The sequence below is a fragment of the Artibeus jamaicensis genome, unplaced genomic scaffold (assembly GCF_021234435.1).
Source record: "Artibeus jamaicensis isolate MK-2021 breed Jamaican fruit bat unplaced genomic scaffold, CSHL_Jam_final contig_332, whole genome shotgun sequence".
Taxonomy (NCBI): domain Eukaryota; kingdom Metazoa; phylum Chordata; class Mammalia; order Chiroptera; family Phyllostomidae; genus Artibeus; species Artibeus jamaicensis.
Window position 1 is genome coordinate 1,075,845 of NW_026521788.1, and position 18,841 is coordinate 1,094,685.

The 18,841-nt window shown below is 44.1% G+C and overlaps 1 protein-coding gene across 3 annotated transcripts in view; it reads left to right on the forward strand.

Annotated features, from left to right (window-relative positions):
* MYOF (myoferlin) overlaps positions 1–18,841 on the forward strand; it is a 141,589-nt gene that overhangs the window by 46,056 nt on the left and 76,692 nt on the right. For all 3 annotated transcript variants that reach the window (XM_037156586.2, XM_053663877.1, XM_037156587.2), the window contains exons 6-15: positions 6,601–6,767; positions 7,423–7,551; positions 10,596–10,658; positions 10,750–10,800; positions 12,139–12,169; positions 12,871–12,986; positions 13,650–13,776; positions 15,458–15,561; positions 17,503–17,571; positions 17,671–17,714. In XM_037156586.2, coding sequence (XP_037012481.2) covers positions 6,601–6,767; positions 7,423–7,551; positions 10,596–10,658; positions 10,750–10,800; positions 12,139–12,169; positions 12,871–12,986; positions 13,650–13,776; positions 15,458–15,561; positions 17,503–17,571; positions 17,671–17,714 — 901 coding nt within the window. The remainder of the gene's footprint in view (positions 1–6,600; positions 6,768–7,422; positions 7,552–10,595; positions 10,659–10,749; positions 10,801–12,138; positions 12,170–12,870; positions 12,987–13,649; positions 13,777–15,457; positions 15,562–17,502; positions 17,572–17,670; positions 17,715–18,841) is intronic.

The window sequence follows — 18,841 nt, forward strand, 5'->3', positions numbered from 1 at the left end:
TGGGAAGTTCTAACGGGACATTCCCCTGGTTAGATGCGGGTGAGAGAGAGAGGGAAGGGATGGCTTGCGGATCTGGTGGCACCTGCTCGATAGGGAGGAGAAATGCTGGATGAGGAGAGTGGGAGACACCCGCTGGGGGAGGCACGCTTGACTGTAGGATAAGGCCACCGACTCTTTTTATTTTTATTTTTGATCCTCAAGGACATGCTGATTGATTTTAGGGAGAGGGAGATGGAGAGAAACACTGATGTGAGAGAGATATATCGACCAGTTTCCTCCTGTACGCGCCCTGACCGGGGACCAAACCAAGCTAGGCATGTGCCCTGACCAAGAATTGACCCTGTGACCTTTCATTTTTTGGGATGATGATCCAACCAACTTAGCCACACACAGCCAGGGCAGGCCACCAACTCTTTAGCACTCGGTGGGCAAATAGTAACCACGCAGGGAAGTGTCATCATCACAAGTGACTGCACACCGGGGCAGTTTGCAGGAATATTGTTGTTGAGCTCGTGAAGAGGGGCCAACAGTACATCTCAGGAATTACGAGGACTTGTTAGGTTAAGTTGCTGGAGTTGTGATGGAGAGCTGTTCCTAAGCGTGAATTAAAACATCGCTGTGAGCAAGTGCGGTTCACATAGGGAGCTACTGACATTTGGAAGGAAGACAGGGCAGTGTCAGCTGTGGGCAAAAGCTTGGTAGGATTTGGTGGCGTGATACGGTAATTGCTGGGAAGGCAGGTGGCACTCATACAAAGGGGCCGAGAAAGACTCAGGCAGCTGCAGAGGGACAGTAGAGAGGAGCAGAAAAGCGGAGCAGTAGCTCTGGGGGCGCTGTGGAGTGCAGAAGAGTTTTTTTAAATTGTGGGCCACATTTCCACATGTTTATACCTTTAAAACAATTTTTTTCATTTGCAGTTTACATACAACGTTATATTTGTTTCAGGCATACAACATAGTGATTAGACATTAACATAACTTCAAAAGTGATCACCCCACTAAGTCTAGCACTCACTGACACTATACACAGTTATCGCAATATTAGTATGTTCTCTATGCTGTACTTCACATCCTTATGACTATTTTTATAATTGGCCATTTATATACATCTTCATCCCTTCACCTTTTTCACCCGTCTCCCCAATACACCTCCCATCTGGCAACCATCAAAATGTTCTCTGTATTTATGTGTTTCTTCTGTTTTTTTTCCTGTTCATTTATTTTGCTTTTTAGATTCTACCTATTCAATATCAGTGAAATCATATGACATTTGTCTTTCTCTGTGTGACTTATTTTAGTTAGCATGATACCATCTAGGTCCATCCATATTGTTGCAAATGGCAAGATTTTCATTCTATTATATTCTAGAGTAATAATATTCCATCATATATATATATATATATATATATATATATATATATATATATATATCAACTTCTTTATCCATTCCTCTATTGACAGGCACTTAGGTTGCTTCCATAGCTTGGCTATTATAAATAACAGTGCAATGAGAATAGGGGTGCAGATATCTTGTCAAATGAGTGTTTTGGATTTCTTCGGATAAATACTCAGAATTGGAATTGTTGGTTCATATTGTAGTTCCACTTTGAATTTTTTGAGGAATCTCCATACTGTTTTCCATAGTAGCTGCACCAGTCTGCATTCCCATCGACAATACATGAGGGTTCCTTTTTCTCCACATCCTCCCAACACCTGTTTGTTGATTTATTAATAGCCTCTCTAAGAAGTATGAGGTGATATCTCATTATAGGTTTAATTTGCACTTCTCTGATGATTAGTGATGTTTGGCATCTTTTCATATGTCTGTTGACCTTCTGTATGTCCTCTTTAGGGAAGTGTCTGTTCTGGCCCTCTGCCCATTTTTTATTATGTTTGGTTTTTTGGTGTTAAATTATATGAGTTATGTATGTATTTTGGATAGTAACCCCTTATTGGATGTTTCATTGGCAGATATCTTCTCCCATTCAGTAGTTGGTCTTTGCATCTTGTTGATGGTTTCCTTCACTGAACACCATGTTTACATCTTGATGAGAATGGTCCAGTAGAGAGGGGAAACCTAACAGAGGCAGAAAGTGCAGAAACAAAATCCCTAAGTAACAAGAGGAGATGGAATTCATGCCTGTGGAAGGGCTGGCCTCCGGTTGGGGAGCACAGGCAGTTCAGGCATTGCAGCAGGAGGGAAGGCAGACAGCAGATGCAGGTAGGATGGTAGTTTGGAGTTGGGAGGATGTGGAAATTCTCTTCTGATTGCCTGTTTTCCCAATGAAATAAGAATTAAGGTCATTTGTTGACAGCGAGAAGGACAGAGAGGGTATGGGAAGCTTTGAAGGTGCAGAATAGGTGGGAGTTGAGAAAAGGAAAGTGATTTGACCTTGTTGGCTAATCAGTGGCCATCTTAGAACAGGATCCAGGAAAACTTTAAACCAGATGCCTTACAAATGTGGTAGGGTGGCTGGACAACCCTGTAATTCACTTGAAGTTTGTGATCATGAAATTAAAGTGAGACTAGTCAGTGAGGTGTGCATTTTTCTCAGGCAAGTTCAGCTTCCTGGATGAAGGGGTGGAGTAAGTGGAGGGGTGAATGAAGCAGGTGGGTACAAAAGAAGTGAGAGAAGGGAGGGACCGCAGGGCACACAGAGGAACATGAAGAGTGTTAGATCAGAGAATCTAACACAGGTGAGGAGAAAAGCAAGGACATGGAGAGGTAGGTGGTGGACACAGAAGTGAAGTGGTCAGTAGACTGGGGCTGCCTGTGTGGCGGCAGACTTGTGGAATGGAGCAGTAGATGGGACAGACTAGAAAGACACAGGAGACGTTCTCTGTCCTGGGTCGAATAGTGTCCCCCACCCCACCACCCAATTCCTGTCTATATGGAACCTCAGAATGTGGCCTTCTTTGGAAATAGAGTCTTTATAGATGTAATCAGTTAAGATGAGGTCATACTGGGTTAGGAAAGGCCCCAAATCCAGTGACTGGTATCCTTACAAGAAGAGGTGAGGACACATGGACACATGGACACATGGACACACAGGGGAGCAGGCCGTGTGACAATAGAGACAGAGACCAGAGTGATGCAACCACAAAGCAAGGGGATACCAAGGATTTCCAGGAGCCCCCAGCTAGTAAGAGTCAAAAAAAAAAAGATCTTTCCCTTGAGGCTCCCAAGAGAGCATGGCCTTGCCACACCTTGATTTTGGACTTCTGGGGTTTGGGACCATCAGAGAATTGGTTTCTATTGTTTAAGCCCCTCCGTTTGTGGTACTTTGTCACAGTAGCCTTACAAAGCAAATACACTTGTATAACCAGCAGCTTCCTATTCAGTCAGGGGCTCCAGACTTAATCACCCTCTGTGGTCATGAAAGAGTCATTGTTTGGAGATCCACGTGGCTGCGGTTCAGATTCATGCCTGGGTCTCATTAACAGGGCATGCCAGTACAGCCACTAACATCCAAGTAACAAAACAGCTTGTGCAGAAGGGCGTGCTTGGCAATGCAAGGGCCCCCTCATTCTTTGTGGAGCACTTAGGGCAGCATTGTTTAACCCTGTGCAGCTTCCTGCTACAAAAAAGGGTGATTTCCTGCTTCAATATCCTTCCACTGCTAGGCAGAGATGTGGATGGTCGCCATGACTTAGGCTGGTTTTCTCTGATCCATCCCTTCAGCCTAAAGTCTGGATAACAGGAGCTGTTTCCAGAAGAAACTGGCTCTTCATTACCTGCAGTCTGTTTCTGGAGCATCCATCAAGAGTTTAATGTGGGCTTGTTCAGAGTCCAGTGCCACAAAAGGGTACACTTTATCTCTTCCTTCTCCTGCTTTGCTGCCCTAAACGACCGCCGACCCCACGTGGAACAATCCACAGCGGCCCAGGGAGTTAGTCTTAGTTGGTGGAGGAGCTTAAAGCTGTGTATTGCCCAGCCTGCACCAGGTTTGCAGAAGGCAAGCCTGACCCTCTCTGCTCCCCTGAGGCTGGTGCCCAGGTTGTTGGGGACAGCCCCCCTGGTGTCTGGGTGATCTTTCCTGAGATGTGGGCAGGAGTTTTGCCAAATGGCTGAAGAACTTGAGAATGCAGGAGTAGGGGTCAGGATGCCCTCATTTATTACTCATTCCACATTCATTGAACCCCTGCTGTGTACTAGGATTTGTGTCAGGCACTGGGCCAGGTACGATGAAGAAAAGGACAAGCCTCCTGCCTCTGAGAGTGGATGGTAGTGGGGAGGTCTGTGGGTTAACAATAGATGCAAGTCTCTGTGGTGAGAACTGGGTGGAACAATGCGTGGAAGACACGAGAAGGGTGACACACTGCCTCTGGGAGAGGCAGGGAGGGCCCGTCCCAAGATAGTACATTTCAGCTGGAACTTGAGGCAGTTGAGCTCACCTGGTGGAGAATAGGAGGAAGGACATTCTAAGACCCGTCTGCCCCATTATGGGTAGCAGGAAAGCCCTTCTTTTGAAGCTTCCTCAAGAATAGGGAAGAAGAGATGCAGGTTATCTCACAAAGGGCAAAGGTGGCTATTCCCCACCTTGGGCTTTTATGGGATTGCCCAGGATCAGGAGGACAGCATCTCCTTCACCTGCAGCCTGGTTTTAGATGCACTCTTGTACCAGTGAGGTAGGACAAAGACTTGGCCCTGGATTCAGCTCATCTTCTAGTAACCCAATAGTTTGCTTCAGCTTTCTGAACCTCAGTTTTTCTATCTGTAAAATGGGGTGAGAGGCGGGCTGGACCAAGGATCTCTAAGGTCCCCTCAAGTCTATCATTCCATGGGTCTGGGACTCCCTGAAGGACAATGAAGTGTGGATCCCGAGTGTCAGGTCAAAGGAGCAGAGAGCTGAGAAACAGAGTGGGTGGTCACATTTGGTGAGTAGGAGACAAAAAGGGGGACCCCGGAAGTGCCTGAAAAGGTTTAGTCAGAGCCCCAGGAGGAGAGCAGCATGATTCAGAGAAGTATGCGTGGGCCCCAATGCCATGGGAGATCAAGGGGGAGAATTCAGAAAAGGTGCCTGAATTAGCAGGAAGAGGTCATGGTTGACCTTTGCAGAACAAAAGCCAGGCTGGACGGACTGAGCACAAATGGAAGGGTGCTGAGGAGGAGGGTTCGCAGTGGGCCAGGCTGTAAAGTAGTACCTCAGGGAGGTTTTAGTTTCTCATGTTCGCTCCTTCCTCACTCTGTGCCCCCTGCCCCCACGGTGCCACCGACTGCTCAGACCCCACCCCTACCCACTGCTGCTCTCCAAGAGTGTTCTAGTGTTCTGTGCTCCAACCAAAACTGATTTCTCAACAAAACTTACATACATACATACATAAGATTAATGTATTGGGCGCTGCTCTGTGCCAGGCACTGTTAAAGGCTTTGCACGTAGATTAAATTTGTCATTATAGTCCTCTGTGGTGAGTACAGTAATTTTCTCCCCTTTGCAAATGAGGAAACAAACAGAAAGTAAGAAACTTACTCAGACTCACATGGCTCAATGCTAGGATTTGGACCCAGGCAGTATGACTGACTCCAGAGCCCAAGCTTTAACAGCTGTGCTACATGGCAAGCTCACTTAGTAAGGTAATTCATACTATAATGTGAGTGACTGGCAAATGACTCCATGGGGAAATTAAATCTCTTACATGATTTTGTATTGTAAAGAAGTTTTAGAATCCAAAGGTAAGGAGTAGTAATGCAAGTATTTTTCTAGTCTCTTTTAAATTATATTGCAGATTACTGGGAGTTCATACTTTTTGTCTATTTGTCAGTGGATATAAGGAAGAGGAGACACAGAGGTGGAGTTGATTTTTGTTTTTATAAGGAGTGAAAGATTTGTGCATATGTGAAGGCAGAGGGAAGGCCGCCATGGAGATGGAGCCACAGGATGTAAGGGAGGGAGATATATATTTGGAGGAGTCACTTCAATAAGCAGGAAAACCTGTGTTCCCCTGAATGTGTAGGACAGCTGGGGGGATATATGCGGGGACAGAGGTGTGTGGAAATGACAAACCAGGACAAAGGGAGAGCCACATGTTTGCTTGCCAAGCATGACCACAATGGTCTGGCAAGCAAACTGGAGACGAGCTTCTCATCTGCCATGAGGGTGGACTGGGCATTTGTGAATCAGGAGGCTCATGCAGAAATGAGACAGTACACACCTCAGGAGCACATCTTGAGAGAAGAGACCTGCAGTAGGAAGGGTGGAGCTGCAGCCTCCTGTGCAAGGCCCCAGTTTCCCACGGCAGGTCCTCCCTCTTCCATCCTCACTGCAGAAAGGCCCCTTGATGCCAGACTGGGCTCCGAGATCAGAACTGGGTGATGTCTGCCTGGGTCTGACTGAGCCACCTCGTCCTCTCCCACGGCCTCTGGCGCTCTCTTTTATCACTTTGAAGACAGCCTGAATAAGTGCCCCAATGCTCCACAAACACATCTGCCTAAAGAATCATTATCTGAGTCAAAACAGGCCCAAGTCAGCGTGAGCAGGAAGCATCTCCTTCACCTGTCACCTCAGGAACACTGAAAACTCTCTGTGTCCAGGAAACCGGAGTGTTCAGATGTTCACAGAGGGAGGGCCATCTCTGACTGGGTGCCTTTTGGGTGTTTTAGGAGAAGAGGAGGAAGACGGAACTGAGGAAGATGGCCTGGACAGAATGGTCAGGGGCCCCGGTCCCAAGGCGCCAGGTGGGATGGCATCAGAAGCTCACCTTGCCCGGAGACTCACAAAAGGGAAGAACACTCGGAGGATGCTGTCCAACAAGCCACAGGACTTCCAAGTAGGAAAAGCCCAAGTGCCCCATATCCTTGCTTTACTACCATATTGTTCAGCTTCTGGCAGTTGCAGTGATGTCAGGAAGGACCTATTCCTATTGGCAGTGGCTCAGTTAGTAAAAATAGGACATCAGCTCATAAACCCAATAAGAAGAGCTCTCCATCTTTCTTCTGCGTGGAGGAATAGATGTTAAGCTAGATGAGGATCTTCAGAGAAATAAAACCATCCCCTTTCTTCCCTACGGTGACAGGAAAGAGCTAATTGAATAATAGAAGCATAGGCATTGAGTTTTCATAGCTCTGGGCACTGCCTTAGTCTCAGAGATGGCTATGGAGTGAGTTGGTACATCCCAGGGCTCAGGAAGACAAGGGAAGAGGCTGGGGTCTGAGCAGTGGCCTCAGCCCTGCCTGCCCTTTTTCCAGGCCAGCCTTCCACTGTTTCAACCCCACTCTTGCTGTTGGTTCCCACAGCCCACCTTCCGTCTCCACCCTGGGGATGAGCACAGGTGGCTGCACCAATCCGTTAGGACCAGTACATTACAAAGCTACCCTGGCCGGGTTTCCACCATCCTCACAGGTGAACGAACTGAGGAAGCACCTGGATTCTCTTACACTGCGTGCTGGGGAGGGGTCTCTAACACTGCCCCTCTGTGCTTGCAGATCCGGGTCCGAGTGATCGAGGGTCGGCAGTTAAGTGGCAACAACATAAAACCTGTAGTCAAAGTCCACATCTGTGGCCAGACACACCGAACGAGAATCAAGCGAGGGAACAATCCATTTTTTGACGAGGTAAATGGGATCGGGGAGTCTGTTCTATTGATATGCACTTTCCTGCCTTCTACCCCCCTTTTCAGTGTCCCATGTGGGAGGGGGGCACAGGTACAAACTCAGCTGGTAAAGGCAGTGCAACGTTCCAGTGTTAAATGGAAGAACCTCTGGGTCTTGAAATCACATGGCCTCTTCAACATTGCTTCCCAGGGCTGCTGGGGTCTTTCTGGTATTTTTGCAACAGCTTCCTGACAGAGCCCTTCCTGATGGGTCTTTGTACCCCTGTGATGGAGTCCGTGACGATGCCCAGCTCTGCCTTTGCTCCCTCTTTCTAATTAGCAGGACGCTCTGAGGAAGGACTCTCTGCGTGACTGAGTAACCTCATTTTTTAACAGTGTCAAAACTTACTGTGCTGCAAAAATAATACATGCTAAAGGAAAGCAATTATGAATAAGAATGTTTTCCCCCCTCCCTATACTGACAGTATATAGCCTGGTTCTGTTGGCCTCTTCTGTAACACTCCTCAAAAATACTGAATACATTTCTCAAAAATACTGAATATCTTGACAGTCCTGTCGAAGGCCACAATACTCCATCTACAATTAGGACTGTGAGGAGAAGTGATAAGTCTGGGGAATTCTTGGAGTCCAGACTTGCTCTACTGAGGAGACAGATGCATTTCTGAGATTCCTCCAGCCTGTGTCTCATGCTTTCCTCTCTGAGCCTAGGCGTTTTCTGCCGCAGCTTCTTTTGTTCTCATAAATAAATATGTGTGTGTGTATATATATATTTCATATATATATATATATATATATATATATATATATATAGTTGTTCCGTAATTTGTAATGAAATTTTTTCTCTTTTTTGTTGTTCAAGTACAGTTGTCTCCATTTTCTTCCCGCCACTCCCTGCCCACACCCCCACCCCCACCCTCGATCCTTTTCTTATCTCAGTTCCTCTTAGTTCCCTACAAACTGTTTCTAATCTCAGTCCCAGTTCTGACTTTGGTTCTTTTTTCCTACTTCTGTTCACAAAAGCACCGGTCTGTTCTTCTGTTTGGTCTTCCTGTTTCTTCCCCTTTGTTCAGTCCGGCCCCCAGCTTCCCGGAGGCCTCATTTCCTTGTCACCTCTACCTGCTCCTTAGATGATTTACAAAGGACACCATGCAGATGAGGAGTGTCAGAGTTCACTTAAGGGGTGGGTGGGTGGGCACTGGGATGGGGCCCATGAACGGACTTCGGGAAAGGCTGGGAGACTCATGTTGGAGGACAAGCCTGGATGACAGGGAGGAGAGATACTGGATGCTGAAGGCGTGAAACCTGTCAGTGCATTCGTGATGCAGGACAGGTATTTACTCAACTGCATCCTCAGGAACCCAGCAAGAATCATCGCCTCAGAATTTTCCCAGCTTAATGATTTTTTTTTTGAGATTAGATCTTTTGGCAAAAGGGAATAGTCAAATAATTGAGTCAATTCATAAATCAAGGAAAAAATTTTACTAAAACATCCCTAATTGACAAACATATTCCTAACCAAGTGATTAAATGTAGTATCACCAATAGTGGGACGAACGTACGTGTGTCCTGGTGTGATCTAAAGGAAGTAGTCAACATCACCTGTGTCTTTTCTTATCCAGTGGTCAATGTGAATCTAACAGTGAGGAAATACCCACACAAATCCAGATTGTGAGATGTTCTCAAAAACAGCCAGTTGTGATTGAAAAAAACGAACAAGAAAAATAGGCAGGAGAGTACTAGGTAAAAGGAGACTAATTAGACAAAACAACCAAATGCAATGTGTGATCCTTGAGTGGTTCTCGGATTTTAAAAAACTTTCTTCATGGGGTGGTAGAGAAGGCTGAAAACTGTACGTGAACAACAATAAAAAAATGTTAAAAAAAAACCAAAACTTTTTTCGGCCCTGGTGGGTAGTTCAGTTGGTTAGAACATTGTCTGATATGCGAAGGTTGAAAACTCCTGATCAGTGCATGTACAGGAATCAATGAATGCATAAATAAGTGGAACAATGAAGTGATGTTTCTCTCTCTTCCCCTCTCTCTCTAAAAAATTAATTAAAAAACTTTTTTAGGACAATTGTAGAAATATAAAAATTGGCTATATGTTAGATGTTGTAATCCATGGGTGTGATAACAGTGTTGTGATTGTGTACAAAGATGTCCTTGCTCTCGGGAGATGCATGAGGATCTATTTGAAGGAGTAAAGTGTTATGGTATCTAGAACTTTCAAATAATTCAGTTGAAAGGTGGGGGGGGGGGACATTTCATTAAACCTGAAATGTCCCAAAGTAGTAACAATTGGTTAACATAAGTGGAAGAGGGTGTTTATTTTATTGTGTTTTTTTTTTTCAATTTCTTTGTGGATTTGAAATATTTTTAAGTAAATAAAAAGTAGGAGAAAAAGTCTCGATTTTTCTGAGAATGCTCAGATTAAATAAATGCTCCATCTTTCTCTCAGGGGTAAAGTTTAGTGGCACATACAACCTTGAGGTACCCAATATTTATCTTCCAAGAATCAACCTTCTTAAACTTAGTCATTATCGGGAATTAAAACGTAGTCAATACTGACTCTACTGAGGCACTAACATTATCTAATGAGCAAAGATGGCTTTGAAGTTTTTTTTTTTTTTTTAGAAAGAACAGGATTAGAGTCAATAGAAACAACTGATAGAGCTAAAAATTGTAGAATTAAACTCAGTTTTCCAGGTCATGCAAGCCCTAAACCGATCATGTAACCTTAAATCTTCATTTAATTAAGCTAATTAGATATCTGATCCCAAAAGAAAGATTTTATTTACTTAAATCAACACTACAGTTGTTACTTAACTTTTTCCCCCCTTTTCCAACATGCTGAGGTGAGTTTACCATGAAGCTCATGAAGCTCAAGATTTGGGGACTTTTCTAAGGTTCTGCAATGTGCTCACATGATTAAATCTAATTTGGGGTTTGTGTGTTGTATTTTGGGGGAGGCCCTCAAAATTCTAGTATCATACGCACCAAACCCGAGTCTACTCTTGCTAACATTCAGTTTTCTCTGTTTTGACAGTTGTTTTTCTACAATGTCCACATAACCCCTTCTGAACTGATGGATGAGATCATCAGCATTCGGGTAAGGGGGCCTCAGAGGAGGAAGGGGGAGCCCACAGTCTGCCAGATAAAGACAACAGTCCTTTCACTGCTACCGCTCTTCTTTCTTCCAGGTTTATAATTCCCATTCTCTGAGGGCAGATTGTCTGATGGGGGAATTTAAGGTGGGTGTCAGCTGTCAACTCACATCAAAGATGGGCACCTTGGTCAGGAGGGATCAGGTTCCTGGCCAGGTCTCAGGATGCCCATCTTGGTGACATCTCAGTGTTATGTGTAAGGGGTTGATGCCATAATCCTTCCTGAAGGCTGGAATACCAGCAGGATATGAATGCCCCAGGGGCCAGAAACCAGCCGAGTATCCTCTGAGTCTAGTCGACTTCCAAAGTACAACACTTAGCAGCACCCTAAAGCAAGATAACTTGAATCTGCCATGTCAGGACCTATCCCAGCTCTCTGGCTGTGGGTGAAGGCTGATCCAGTGCTACAAAGGGAAGGGGTGCTTTATGGCAAGAAGCCCACCACACAGCTCCACTCACCAGTGGCTATAGGGCACCATTTCAAAGCCAATTATTGTAAAGCTAGAATATGAAAGGCAAGCCAAACATAGGAATTAAGGACACAACCTTGGTGCCTTCCCAGCTATTCTGCATGGAATGGGCCACATCTCGAAGGAAGGAGCTTACAGGCATGAGAAGGCCTTGAGGATGATCTGGGTCAGGTAGACCTAGTTCATACCTTTTCTGCCACTAAATGGCCACATGTCAACTTCTCTGATCCTTAGTTTCTTCATCTGTAAGATAGGGTCATTGTGGAGATTGAGACAGATTATATAGCATCTACCAAAGCACCTGGCACATTAGAGTGTCCAGTCAACGATTATATTAATATTAGTTGGAGAAGAGTATTGCATAGGCAGTTGGACCAGGAGACCTCCTTGTACTACCAGTCCAAGTTTGCCTGGGACTGAGGGGTTTCAGACAATGAAACCTTCTGTGCTACCAGGAAGGTCCCAAGCAAACATGGATCCACTGAGTACACTACTTCACAGGTGGCAAACACAAGGCTCACGAGCCAGATCCGGCCCTCCACCTTGTTTTATCCGTCCCCGTACCTTGTTTCTACCCAGCAGCAGCGCAGAGCTCTCACTTAACTCTTAAGGAGTGGTTATATTTTTACAGTCCTAAAATTACATTCAGCCCTTTGAAGGCAACTGCAAGGCTGATGTGGCCCCTGGTGAAAATGAGCTTGACACCCCTCACTTGATCCCTTACAGCTCTAAGACCAGCCAGTTCATTCAAAATGATGAAGTTCTGCTATTGTATGTGTCTCACATCAGGCAAAGCACTGGGAATACAGAGAGGGTAGAATGGAAATGTTGAGTCCCAAAGAAATTTTAGTTTGGTCAGGAGCATTATATTTAAATTTAATAATGATAGTTTCTTTGAAGTATCTATACTGATTTTCAAATCTATTGAAACTCCTTTAATTAATTTTTTTCCCAGATTGATGTTGGATTCGTTTATGATGAACCTGGTAAGTAATGTTCTTTCCATGAACTTGATTCTGGGAATCAAGAAAATTTGGAAGATAGAGGAATAAAAATATTTTTTCTTGATTAAGAGAAGGGGGAAGAATACTTAGCAAGAATGAATAATAGTAACTTAGATTTAATTTTTAAAAAATTTTACTTATTTATTTTTTAGAGAGGGAAAGAAAAAAAGAGGGAGAGCAACACTAATGTGTGAGAGACACATCAACTGGTTGCCTCTCACACGCCCCCAACTGGGGACCTGGTCCACATGTACCAGGCATGTGCCCAAACCAGGCTTGTGCCCCAACTAGAAGCTGAACTGACAACCTTTTGGTTTGCAGGCTGGAGCTCAATCCACTGAGCCACAACCAGCCAGGGCATAGATTTCATTTTTTTAATCTAATGATATCTTAACATTCACACATATATAATTTCTCTGTTTTATGCAGTGGTTTTGATCTTATCAAGGTCAAATTATAAAACCCATTAATAGAGCTTAGAAAGTTTTTTTTGGTCACACAGGGCAGGATGGGGGTGGAGGCAGGACAAAGTGGAAGGTATTAATAGAGGCTCATCAGGGATAGTTGGCGTGTCATGGTGGCAGTTTAGAGGAAATGTTTGTTTATCCTACAGCAGATGGAATTGCAGACTCATCAGCTTCTCTTTAAAGCGTCCTTGTCCTTTTACTCCTTCTTTATTTTAGGTCACGCTGTCATGAGAAAATGGCTTCTTCTCAATGACCCTGAAGATACCAGCTCGGGTGCTAAAGGTTACATGAAAGTCAGCATGTTTGTCCTGGGAACCGGCGATGAGCCTCCTGTGAGCCTCTACATTTCCTACATCTACACTTTTTTCACAAAAACTAGGACTAGGGTTAAGTAAATGGGCACCAGGACTGAGGAATGGAAGACATACTCTAATTAACCCCAAACTGCTAATTTCTCCTATTTTTCAAAAGCTCTTTTTTTTTCGTTCATTGCAGAATTATTCTCTAGCTCACTGAGACACCTTCCTGGTGTCTCTGAGTGGGGTTTTCAATCCGTGTAAAAACCTATGTTGTTTTTAAGACTTTTTTTTTGCATGATTTTATCTACAGAGCATGGCTCACTTGCAGAATCCGACACTGCTTTTTAAAAGGATAGTTGTCCTTCTAAGAAACTGGGTAGCAAAGCCAGGAATGAATAGTGGGCTAGTGAGAGGCCAGAGAGAAATTGGGAGAATTTCAGGATGTCTCTCTTTCTTTACTCTCTAGTGCTTATAAAACTACAGAACACATTATTTGCTCATGGTGTATTGATTGAAGAAACATGCACATTGATTTTGTAGAGTAGTTTTCTTGAATTGATGGCTGAACTCTGAAGGCTGAAACAGGAAATCCTGATGGAAATGGCTCTGAGCGGTGTGGTTTTAGAAGCTTCAGTCTGGGTTCTTAGAAGCACTGCTTTTCTGTGTGTGTAATTTGCTATTGTGTGTCCCCAACAGCCCGAGAAACAAGACTGGGACAATGACAGTGATGATGTGGAGAGCAATTTGTTACTCCCTGCGGGCATCGCCCTCCGATGGGTGACCTTCATGCTGAAAATCTACCGAGCAGAGGATATCCCCCAGAGTACGTACTGACTTCACCCTGCCCCAGGGTGATCAGTTATTTGCGTGATTAGATATGTTATTTAAAATCACCTGGCTGGTGTAGCTCAGTAGATTGAGCATGGGCCTGTGAACACACGATCACGGTTCGATTCCCAGTCAGGGCACATACCTGGGTTGCAGGCCAGTTCCTAGCAGGGGACTCACAAGAGGCAACCATACACTGATATCTGTCTCCTTCTCTCCTTCCCTTCCCCTCTAAAGATAAATAAATAAAATATTTAAAAAAAATCAAACTCCAAATAGGGATTGGTACTCCCTATCATATGTTTTTTTTTTTCTTTCTTTCTTAAAGGCTTTCATGAATTTATTCACATTCATTCTGGTCCCCTGCAGGCTACCTGAGCTGGTTCATGAGGTAGCCAGTTGGTCACCGATACATGGTTTTTGTTGAGCCTTTTGGCCCTTCTCCTCCATCCCTTCTTTCATCGACGTTCCAAACCTTCTCTTTTTCTAGAGAATACTAAAGAGAGGTTGGCAGCCAGTACTTCCAAGCCCTTTCATCCCAAAGGAAAATGTGAAAGTTTATAGACAAATAAATGTGTTGGCTATTGGATTATCAAAAATGGCTGAGCAAAGGGTGGTTAAGCACCAATAACTAAAAGTCTGTCACTATTGTATTATGAGATATGTGTAGGAAGAGATTGGATGCCTTTAAGATTCACAGAGACTAGTCCAGTTAGTCCTCTGTCAGTGCCCAGACCCAGCCTCCTGTCTGCCTGGCCCGCCTCCTGCTGAACCCGGACGGAGGCCTCCTCTCCCAGTGTCCGGGGGCAGCACCCGCTCCTCGGGCCGTGGAGCTCTTCGGGGTTGGCTCCTTTTGCTGGGGACACCCCTCCCTTTTTTAAAGACCCTAAAATGCCTCCCTATGACCAACTTTTCCTCAGAAATATCTTAAATGAAGTAAATAAATTAAAGCTCACACCAAAATTCCTACCTGTTTAGTTGATTTCTGTTCACTTTAAAGTTTGTTAAAACAGTGATCTGTGAATAAATGTGTTATGATTGTCAAATTTCCGTGAATTTCTCTGGAAAACTCAGACTAGGACTATACTGTTTTTTTACCTAAATTAACCTTTTCCAAATTGAAATCAGGCCTGAATTTAAGAATTGTCTTTTAGTCTCTGAATGATCTTTTTATTTCTACTTTTTCCTCAATAAATGATTGCTTCTCAATGTAATAATTTTTCAGTTTAATTTTCAAGTGTTCCTGATTAGTTTTAAAACTCTGTTGGGGAAAAAAAAACATTTTCTCTCTTAACTAAGACACAGGATTTCTGCAATACAATGCTACTTTAAAAAAAAAAAGATTTTATTTGTTATTTTTAGAGAGAGGAGAAGGGAGGGGGAAAGAGAGGGAGTGAAACATCCGTGTGTGGTTGCCTCTAGCACACCCCATTCTGGGGACGTGGCCTGCAACCCAACCACGTCCTCTGACTGGGAATCGAACTGGTGATGCTCTGACTCACAGGCCCGTGCTCATCCTCTGAGCTACACCAGCCAGGGCTCAGTGCTACTTTTGAGAATAATTTTTGTGACACTTGTGTTCATGCACAGGAGAACATTTTTAATTTTGTTGAGTGATTTCTATTCTTTTAAGAGACTTAGATTTAATTTCTGCTGTGTGATGTGTTACTTTCCAGTGGACGATGCCTTCTCTCAGACGATAAAGGAAATATTTGGAGGCAACGCAGATAAGAAGAACCTAGTGGATCCCTTTGTAGAAGTTTCCTTTGCTGGAAAAAAGGTTTGTACATGATCTAAATGTGGATGCCTCTAGAAATAAACATAACCCGCTGTACTTTCCTTGGAGTGAATTCCTGCTACTTCATTGTTGAAGTGGCCCCCTGATGGGCCAGGCACTCTGCAGGAGCAGATTATCTGGGTCTGAACAGGCCCGACTTCTCCCCAGGTTCATTGCAGAGTGGAAAGTATGCGGGGCTCAAATTGGAAAATTCAATCTTTTCGAAGAATTAAAATAGTGAAAGCGACGACTGAATTATTTGGATTATTTCCCAGGTCCAAGATTGTCTTAATCTTAGGCGTGCCCCCCAGCCTGCAGTCATGCTCCCTGGGGACTGTCCTAGACTCTAGCTCCTCAGGGCCCAGCTGCTCACTCTTGTCACGTGTCTCCGCTTCCTCTCCCCACTGAGCTGCTGGGGCTGGAGAGTCAGGCAGGGGGACCCCATCCTGGCCCTCTGGGAGAAACTGGGGGACTCATGGTTTAGGAACACCTATAAACAACACTTTTACCTATGGAGATGGTCAAAGAGTTGAGAGTGGGATTCCCTAGAAGCGGAACACCCCACCGTGGACGAATGCAGACATGGAAACTAGTGTCTTCTGTGTAGTTGAACCATTGATTTATGAAGGCGATTTGGCAAATGACACACATGTGGGCTGAGCGTTGTTTCCCAGGAGAGTCCGTGGAGAGCAGCGGAGAAGCTGTGAGTTCTGGAGTGAGATGAGGCCTGGTTTAAATTCGGATTCCCCCCACTCCATAGGCAGTTAAGGCAGATGCCGTAACCCCTTAGTCTCAATTTTCTGAAATGTAAATGGGGATAATAATAATCTCATAGCAGTGTTGAAGGGGTTCATTAATTCGAGAAATAATTATTTGGAGCCTATTTAATAGCAGATTACTGTCTCATATGCCGGGATAGAGAATGAGGAAGACAGTCGGCCATTGCTCTTGTGGAACTGGCTTTGTAATAGAAGAACAACAGGGAACAAGCTAACAAGTAATTGAATAATTTCAGGTAGTGCTAAGTACGACACAGAAGATAAAGCAGGGAACAAGAAGTGATTGGCGTGGGGAGTTGAAGGGGTATGTAGCTAGGATATCATGGGGACACCTTCGAGGAAGTGACATTTGAACAGACGCTGGGATGATGCAGAGACCCGGGGTGGTAATGTGGGGGGTGGGGCAGGGGAGCTTCCAGACAGAGGAACAGCTGATGTAAGGGCCCCAAGAAGGAAACATGTTTGCATCCAGGTGGCTGGAGTGGAGGGAGCAAAGGAGAAAACAAGGAGGTGAGGTCAGAGAGATGTGGAGTGGGGTGGGGGGGAGTAGGGCTTTATCAGCCAGAGGAAGGATCTGGACTATATTTTAAGTGTAACTGGGGGGCTACCCAGCGGAGTGACCTGAATGTGAAGAGACAGGAGCCAACTACAGATGCCTAGGGGAGATCAGGATCCACAGGAAGATACGGGTGGAGGGATTTACTCATGGATTGGATGAAGTATGTGATGGTGGGGGGCGGAGAGCAAAAGCTGACTTTGTTGTAAACCTGAGCCTCCTGGTGAATGATGATGGAAAGACTGGGAGAGGGGTTAGTGGGAAGGATCAAAAGACCCATTTGCACGTGCTAATGAAGAGATGCTTATAATAGGCGGTATATAATAAATGCTCTATACTATAAACATTAATCTTGGCACCATTACACGAGCACATTGTCAGAAATATGGCAATTGAAAACAAACTCTCAGTGCATAGAAGAAGCAAAGATTGTTACTAAACCCATGTCGTATTTCACCAAATCATTATCAAAAAAAGTAAACTTTAACCAGGTTACTAAGTATGTAAGTTGTAAGTAAACTGCCAGAATCATAACCTAGCATGCATATTTGTAAACTTTTAGAAATCAGAAGCTTGAATACCTACTGTTTTGCTTTGATGATTTTATAGGTTTGCACAAATATAATTGAGAAAAATGCAAACCCCGAGTGGAATCAAGTCATCAATCTTCAGATCAAGGTTTGACTTTCTTTTCTTTCAGAAAAAGTAAGAATATTTTCTTTAGTAGTTACTATATAAATTGAAAAATAACTACTTTTTTCTATTTTATTTTAACAGTTTCCTTCAGTGTGTGAAAAAATAAAACTAACAGTGTATGACTGGTGAGTTAAAAAATGGACTTGTGTCTAATTCAAAATTAAAGAACTAAACATTTGGATATTAAGGAACATTACTCCAGATCATCTAACTCGTACATTGCGGCATTTTCTTTTCTGCCAGAGGGAAGGAATAAACTGTTCTTGGAACTGGATGCTTTCTCTTAAACATAATACTAGTGTTGTTGCATAAAAGTTTTAAATATCTTAGTTCAACTGCTCATAAACAAAGAGAGAATAAATTATCCAAAAATGCCACAAGATGAGGAATTTAATACCATTGGGCTGTCCAAAATAGGCCTCAGAAATGGAGTAAGCCATTTCTTGGGAAGAATCACTAAAACTTTTTATTATTGTTATAAAGGAAAAATGGACAGAGCTACCTATTTGAATGCAGGAAATTATTTGGAAGGTTCTGATGGAGTTGTTACTAGACCACCCACCATTCTTGGCTATGTTCTAGTTTGGTGGGGCATTCAGTTGTCGCCTTTAGCTCTCTGAGAGTGGAAATGGCAGATATCATCATCATCATCATCTGTTTATTACATTGGCTACTGTTTTTTGAGCACTACCAAGCGTAAGGTGCTGTACCTCATGCCTTACCTACCTCATTCCAGTTAGTCTTTAGAGTAACCCTATTGGATAGGGACTTCTGTTATTAGTTTATTTTCCAGATGGAGATACTGAAGCTCAGAGAGGTCAGGTAACTTGCCCACAGTCACTCAGATAGTTAGTTGGGTCTCCTACTGTCTGGCCTTAGCTTTCTCGTTAGCCAAATAAATGTATTTGACTTTCACGTTAATACCCTCTGGGTACTATGGCAACAAGGCAGTGTGGGAGGAGGAAAGTAGGCTTTGTTTTGTTCAGTTAATTAATTTGTTCAGTTAATTGAGAGCCATGAAAGGACCTGAGGACAGAATGTCCTTTACAGTGAGTGTGAGCTAGTTTTAAGGCACTTATGGCCCTTAGGCACAGATGACACTTTGAAGATACTTCAGGAGCCTTGGGAGCCCTCAGGAGTGTGGGTTTGAACCCTGCATAGCTCAGGTGACCATCTGGCCACAGGCTCTGCTGTGGGCTTACTGCTGACGGAGCCATCCCAGAGTGGCCTGTGATCGCTGTGAATGTAGGGT